An 8001-nucleotide genomic window follows, 5' to 3' on the forward strand; every position below is an offset into this window, starting at 1 on the left:
AATTAAATTAAATTCAATTGTATTCACATAGCGTCAAGCTGATTCATATCTGGGGTGGGGTGACATTAACCGTTCACATATGCACACACACACACCCACACACACATGCACACAAACACACACCCACACACACACAAACACACACACACACACATACACACATGCACACATGCACACACACTCATATAAAAGCCACAGTCATCCATTTCATACATAGCAGCACCACTAGAATGAATCAAAGTAACCTGTCAATCAAAAACTGATTGTTAGGATGTTAACTATCATAGGTCATCACTCATGTATGACAGAAAGTGGGTTGTAGTTACTACTAGATAGTGGTTTATTAGAAGAAAATATGTTTAAGTAAGGGCTAGTGGTCAACAGAGCATTCAGATAGCAGCAAATAATGCACGTGCAAGATGGTGTATGTGACCGTGACACAAAGAGGAGAGGCTGTTACACCTGGAAGTGCATTATTTTCTGCTACCAGAACAACGTGAAGTCCTTTATCCCGATTGTACCACATTTGCCACTATTGCGTAATCTTTTTTTAACTGAATGTTTAAACACACAATGAAGGTAGAATTTAAGGATGAGCAAAATATGCTATTTCAACTGAACAAGGAAAAGAGAAGTTCTGGGGTACGTTCGTCGTAGGGTTGAAGCTAATTTAATCAATTGGCCTTTTAGCCCGTTAAGATTAGCGAGCTGATTGAGAACAGCAAATATCGGTTCGTTAACGGCTGATCCGCATCCTGATCATGTGGTTAATTTCAACCAGGCTAAACTTATCATGGCATTTGCGCGTGCACGTCCTACTTCAAAAGGCAGGAAAAGTCGATCACCAAAACCATGATTTTCTAACGGTATAATGGTTCTAAACTCAAAGAAAAGGGCTCTTTTTTTCTCCGCTGGCGAGCAGGAGATGAACATGAACGCTTATGAAGAATACAAGACCATAATCACGGCAAAATTCAACACCGCCACCGCTGTGAGAGCAAGGTGTGTTGGGATGTTTATAAATTGTCTGTATTTCTCTCTATTCTTATCATGAGTCCATCTTAATCATTTTCTACAATAATGATATGCTATGGTGTACTAATAACGCTCATATAATTATGAGTGCTTTGTTCTCCGCATCAACGACACTACAAAAATGTACCACTCGCAAAAAAGCGCAAGACAGTCAATGTTCGACTGTGGTGTTTGCAATAAATGACTCGAGAAGGTCTTGTAAATGAATGATTCCTTGTCGGCTGAATCGGTAGCGCTCATACAAGAATAATGTATCTTGGCGATCGCAAAGAACTCTCTCCCTCCGCTAATCTAACTATGTAATATCAGTCCTTGGTCAATGGGATCCCTTCTTTTTCCGGGGGTCTGGCAAGCTTATCCAGCTACACTTAAGTTAGCCTGCGCTGGAGCAGGTTAGTGCTAATCGATATGTTACTATGGTGATTTATCAAAAGTTGCTTCCACAAACCAAAAAGAGGGGCGTTTTTTATCTTAGCCTGAAAATTAGCTCGCTAAACCGCTTAGCGAGCTACGACGAATACCCCCCTGTAGAGCCTGTAGGCCTCATGTATTTATTTACCTTTGTTCTTTGTATTCACATGTTCTGGGGGCTTGTTGACGTGTTATTGGTTTATGTTATGGTTTATATAAATATAAATATTTATGTATTTCCCTTTTTGTTGTTGTTTGTATTCACATGTTCTGGGGGCACCAGAAAACAGATCTGCTTAGATCAAATGGCCCAGTTTGTTTGAGATCTGCTATGTGGTGACTGGGTTAGGTTGAGATCTGATATGTGGTGACTGGGTTGAGATCTGCTATGTGGTGACTGGGTCAGGTTGAGATCTGCTATGTGGTGACTGGGTCAGGTTGAGATCTGCTATGTGGTGACTGGGTTGAGATCTGCTATGTGGTGACTGGGTTGAGATCTGCTATGTGGTGACTGGGTCAGGTTGAGATCTGCTATGTGGTGACTGGGTCAGGTTGAGATCTGCTATGTGGTGACTGGGTCAGGTTGAGATCTGCTATGTGGTGACTGGGTCAGGTTGAGATCTGCTGTGTGGTGACTGGGTCAGTTTGAGATCTGCTATGTGGTGACTGGGTCAGGTTGAGATCTGCTATGTGGTGACTGGGTCAGGTTGAGATCTGCTGTGTGGTGACTGGGTCAGGTTGAGATCTGCTATGTGGTGACTGGGTCAGGTTGAGATCTGCTATGTGGTGACTGGGTTAGGTTGAGATCTGATATGTGGTGACTGGGTTGAGATCTGCTATGTGGTGACTGGGTCAGGTTGAGATCTGTTATGTGGTGACTGGGTTGAGATCTGATATGTGGTGACTGGGTCAGGTTGAGTCTGTGGGTAACAGAGCAATAAAGCGCCTAGAGACAATTGTATTGTTATGGCGCTATATAAATAAAATTGAATTGAAATTGAATTGAATTGAATAATCCACAGTCAGATCAGCCAACAACATATACAGGGTTCTGCCAGATGCTTCAATGCAGATTATCTCTGTATGAATAATGGTGTTCAGTGAGTTATGAAACCAGAACTGACCTCTTCCTGGTCAGCAGCTCCTTACAGGGTGGGTGTCTGCAGGTCCTGTTGAGGAGAGAAGAGACACTATTCATTTCATTTTCACTTCAAATTATGTAGCTTTCTAAATGTGTGACTTGGATTTGGCCATTTCATAAGGCCATTGTCATTTAGTGTAATTAAACCACAAATCACCTCTCTTTATCTAGCCTTAGTCTTTTAATTGAATTCAGCTAGTTTAATAATCATATAGCAAAGCCTACTTTCTTTACTTGGCCTCTGTCAGAAAACATGTGTGTGTGTGTGTGTGTGTGTGTGTGTGTGTGTGTGTGTCTGTGTCTGTGTCTGTGTCTGTGTCTGTGTCTGTGTCTGTGTCTGTGTTTTGAGACTTCCTGAGTGTCTGTGTGAAACATAAGTGTATCACAAATGCAAGAATATAAACCAGTAGAGTGATTGAAAATTAACTGTAGACTGTATTTGTATTAGATAATGAAATTGTCTACTCATAAAATAGTCAACACTACAACACCAAAAATATTACATGTTTCTTCTCAGTTTTGCGTGCATGGCGGAAGGCAACTGATGATGAGTTAATGAAGAAAATCAATCAACTGGAGAACAAGGCCAGTGAGGTGGAGAAGACAAAACAACAACTAGAGGAAAAGACAAAACAACAACTAGAGGAGAAGAATAAAGAGACGGAGAAGACAAAACAACAACTAGAGGAGAAGAACAAGGAGATTGAGAAGACAAAACAACAACTAGAGGAGAAAAATAAAGAGATGGAAAAGATAAAACAACAACTAGAGGAGAAGAATAAAGAGATGGAGAAGACAAAACAACAACTAGAGGAGAAGAATAAACTCATCCAGGAGAGAGAGACAGATCTAGAGAACATGACTAAACAAGACAAGGAGAGAGAGGGACTACTGGAGAACATGACCAGTGAGGTGGAGACCAGTAAAAGACAACTGGAGTCACTGGAAAAGGAACTGCAGGACAGGAACAGCCAACTACAGGACCTGATAACCAAACTACAAGAACAAGGCAGGGAGCTGGAGGAGAGACACAGACAGCTGGAGGAGAGAGACAGACAGCTGGAGGAGAGAGACAGACAGCTGGAGGAGAAAGACAGACAGCTGGAGGAGAGAGACAGACAGCTGGAGGATAAAGAAAGAGAACAGCTGACTGGTGAGTGTGAGAGAAGAGGTGTGTATCCTAAGTGTTTAGTAACATAGATAGTGTGTTGAGGCCCAAATGACCAATCAAAGTGATCCTCTTTCTAAACGAATTACGCATTAAATTAACTGCTACTTTCACTCACATGGTATTAACACTCTGACATACTCACACATCTCAGCTCCAGTTCCTGTTTTCCCTTTAACCCTCCTATTATGTTCAAATTTTACCCACATCTATTATGCTTGGGGTCAATTTGACCCCAGCAATTTAAACCTCCAAAAAATTATTATAATTATTTTTTTTTTATCCAAGTTTATGTGTCAGGTACTTAAGGTTTGTTTGTTGACTACCTAAATAGCCCTTAAAATTAAAACAATATCCCCACCCACTCCCTTTATGCATCCAGAATACATGTTACGCGACTATGGAGAAATATGCAGATCCCCATAAAATCTCACTGATTGACCTAAAATTGGAAAGAGATATCCTTATGGTGTTGTTATGGCTTCATATTATTTCTAAGTACATATTGTTGTTATCTATAACATTTGGAATAAAAAAACATTTCTTTTATCAAGAAAAGTAACAATGTGATGAAAAAAGTTTATATTTCTTATATATTTTATACAATTAAAACAGCCTGGGGTCAAATTGACCCCAAACAACACCTATGCGTAAAGTATGTGTACAGGACATTGAAAACATATCATCATGTTAATTTTGTGTTTACCCAGTTGTCCCCATTAAATTAGGAAAAGTCATTAAATATGAAGCAAAACAAATTATGTCAAACATTTATTTAGAGACGTTAAACATTGAATGGGGTCAAATTGACCCCAAACATAATAGGAGGGTTAAATCCCAGTGTCTATCTGTCTGTGTTGTGAGAGACAGACACCTGGAGGAGAGAGGAGGAAAACATCTGACTGGTGAGTGCGACAGAAGAGATGTCCTAAGTGTTTAGCAACATAGACCGTGTGTTGAGGCCCAAATGACCAATCAAAGTGATTCTCTTTCTAAACTAATTACCCATTAAATGAACTACTATTTTCACTCACATAGTATTAACACTCTGACATACTCACACATCTCAGCTACAGTTCCTGTTTTCCCTTTAAATCTCAGTCTCTATCTGTCTGTGTTGTGTTGCATCAGGAGGAGAGCCTCCCCAGTATCATTAATCCTGTCTCACTCAGTGCTGTTCACAGTGTCAAACACTTCAGTAGCTACTACAGTAACTGAATGGGTTTCTGATCCAGTTTCTCTTTGTGTTGGACTCCTAGATCCAGATCCTCCTCACAGGAGAAGACACAGTATGGAGTGGGATCCTCCAAACAGTGAGTCTTCATGTTTGTGAGTCTGTGATGGAATTCATGTTTTGAAAACACCTCTGTATTTGAAGGGATATAAAAGCTGGCAAGATCATTGTCTTCATCAACACTAAGTTGTAAATATTATGCAAAGTGAAGTAATTTATCACATTTCATAAATTAGCTTCACACACTGATATTATATTGTTTATGTCCTGATTTAGTGTTGTTCTACAGCATATGATAACTGGACCATCTGGTAAAAAGACTTCTGATTTCTAAACTCTTTCTGTGTGTTATGTGTGTGTGTGTGTGAGTGTGTGTATGTGTGTGTGTGTGTGTGTGTGTGTGTATGTGAGTGTGTATTTGCGCGTGTGTGTGTGTGTGTGTGTGTGTGTGTGTATTTGTGTGTGTGTGTTATGTGTGTGTGTGTGTGTGTGTGTTTGTGTATTTGTGTGTGTGTGTGTGTGTGTGTGAGAGTGTGTGTGTGTGTGTGTGTGTCCGGTGTGTGTGTGTCGGTCGGCAGTGGGAGGAGAGAGTCCTGTAGATGGTGAGTATGAGAAATGCAAACCTGATACACTCTGGACATAGACCCGCTGTCCATCATGTGAAACTAGTAGCTTTAACACTGTAGTTAAATGTCTGTGTGTGTGTGTGTGTGTGTGTTTGTTTGTGTGGGCCTCTGATCCAGTTTCTGTTGGGCTCCCAGATCCAGATCTTCCTCACAGGAGAAGAAGAAGTAAGGATGACCCTCCCTGCAGTAAGTCATCAGTGTCTCTGCTCAGGTCATGGGTGTAACATTCTCACAGCTGTTGGAGAACTCATGTGTAGCATTCAAGCAATGTGATCCTACCACCCTGGACATTTGGAGAGATGTACTTTATGGATGCTGCATGGATGTCTACTAAGAATGAATATTTAATGAAGCATTGCAGTCGGCCTATCTAGCTATAGCTAACACTAGTTTAGGAAGCTGCTTAGTTATTTGTTAGTAGTAGCCATGGCAACCAGACACCTGGCTGCAAAGGCTGAAAGAGTCAATATTTGGCTTACTAACAAATGATAGACTTGGCTGTGTTCGAAATCTCTCGTTAAGACAGGTGTCTGACGTGAGAAATCTTATGGGTGAATGTATTTTAAAAAATAAACCCGGAAGAGACAAAATAACGGTTTTCGAACATCCTTCCTTCCCTACTTTAAGAGAAGAGAGGTCGTAAGACAGCATTTTAAGAGTTTTCGAACAGACCCGTAGTTTGCTTGTTGTGATTATGTTATATCTTAGCTGTGTGTGATAGTTTACTGTGATTGTGTGTGTTGCAGTGGGAGGAGAGAGTCCTGGTCCAGCGCCCCCAGTGTCTCCTGCTGTGTCTGAGCTGAGGCTGGTGCTGCTGGGGGGGACCACAGCTGGGAAGAGGGCAGCAGGAAACACCATCCTGGGCACAGAGGAGTGTGGGAGGCAGGCCAGCACACACACATCCACAGAGACCCAGCACAGTGACAGGAGACAGGGGGAGGTGGCTGGGAGACGGGTGACTGTGGTGGAAACTCCAGACTGGTTCTGCAGTGGACTCTCCGAGAAGGACCTGAGACAGGACGTGGGGCTTTGTGTCCGTCTGTCTGCCCCAGGACCTCACGCCTTCCTCCTGGTGATTCCAGTGGAGCCGTCTGAAGGAGAGGAGAGGAGGATGCTGGAGAAAATGGAGGATATGTTTGGGGAGGGCTGTTGGGGACACACACTGATCATCTTCACCCATGCTGAGGGGCTGAGAGAGAGGAGTGTGGAGGAGTTGCTCCAGACAGGGAGCCAGGAGCTTCAGCAGCTGGTAGAGAAATGTGGGAACAGGTGTCAACTTATCAACGTTAAGGACAGGCCTGACGACACTAAGATCACACACCTGCTAGAGAAGATAGAAGAGATGGTGTCTGGAAACAGAGAGAGATTCTACAGCAGTGAGACCTACCAGGAGGCAGAGAAACAGGTCAGGGAGATAGAGAGAATAATACAGAAAGAACGAGAGGTGGAGAGGAAACTGATGGAGGAGAGAGAGAGAAGAGAGGAACTTGATAAACATGTGTCTCTGAAGATGATGGAGGGAGAGATTCAGCAGCATGAAGGAGAAATTAGAATATTGAATGAAAGAACAACAGAATTGGAGAGAAAGATGAAAGAAGAGAGGGATGAGGAGAAGAGGAGAGAAATGGAGAGAGAGTTAAAGAGAGAGGTTACACAGAGAGAGGAGATGGAAAGGAAGCTGATCAGAGTGAGAGACAAGAGAGAAAGAGAGAGGAGAGAGATGGAGGAGATGAGAGAGAGCTATGAGAGAGAGGCCAGGGCTGAAGCAGAGAGAAACCTCATGAAGATCATCCTGCCTGAACTACAGAGAAACATTAGCATCACCAAGGAGAGGATGGAGGGAGAGTTCAACAGACAGATGGAGGAAAAGAACAGAGAGATGGAGGAGAAAGACAGAGAGATGAAGGACAAGGACAGAGAGATGGAGGAGAAGGACAGAGAGATGGAGGGACTGTTGGAGACTGTACAAAAGCTCAGTCGTTCGGAGAGGACAGGGGAGGACAGAGAGACAGAGGGACTGTTGGAGACTCATACACTCAGTCGTTTGGACAGGACAGGGGAGGACAGGGAAAGGGGAGGTGTCACCTGTTGCAGGATACACTGATACGGGGATGGAGCTGTTAGATTCTTAGACTTGTGTATGCTGAAGAACCCTAGAATATGTTCCTGTAAATACTAACAGGTAGTGCTGCGCTTCTACATTGATGAAGGGGGGGGGGGGGCTGGTGCTTCTGTCTGAACATGTATCTGTAAATACCAACAGGTAGTGCTACATTTCCCTTGGGATGAATAAAGGATGTATCTATCTAATAAAAGGTCTCAAAACTCACTTGAATAAAGATTGCACAACATGGTTCTTCTGCCCTGATATAAGAAATTAATAAAC

The 8001-nt window shown here is 42.6% G+C and overlaps 1 protein-coding gene across 1 annotated transcript; it reads left to right on the plus strand.

Moving 5' to 3' along the window:
• Positions 1-3361: 3361 nt before the first annotated feature.
• On the plus strand, positions 3362-7239 carry LOC122132693 (GTPase IMAP family member 8-like; the record flags this gene model as incomplete). Its single annotated transcript, XM_042707305.1, has 6 exons — positions 3362-3667; positions 4887-4902; positions 5015-5068; positions 5751-5801; positions 6362-6478; positions 6593-7239. Coding segments are annotated over exons 1-6 (1179 nt in total), but the record flags the coding sequence as incomplete, so codon positions are not given.
• Between the last annotated feature and the right edge of the window lie 762 nt (positions 7240-8001).

This window comes from Clupea harengus, unplaced genomic scaffold, assembly GCF_900700415.2.
Source record: "Clupea harengus unplaced genomic scaffold, Ch_v2.0.2, whole genome shotgun sequence".
Classification (NCBI taxonomy): Eukaryota; Metazoa; Chordata; class Actinopteri; order Clupeiformes; family Clupeidae; genus Clupea; species Clupea harengus.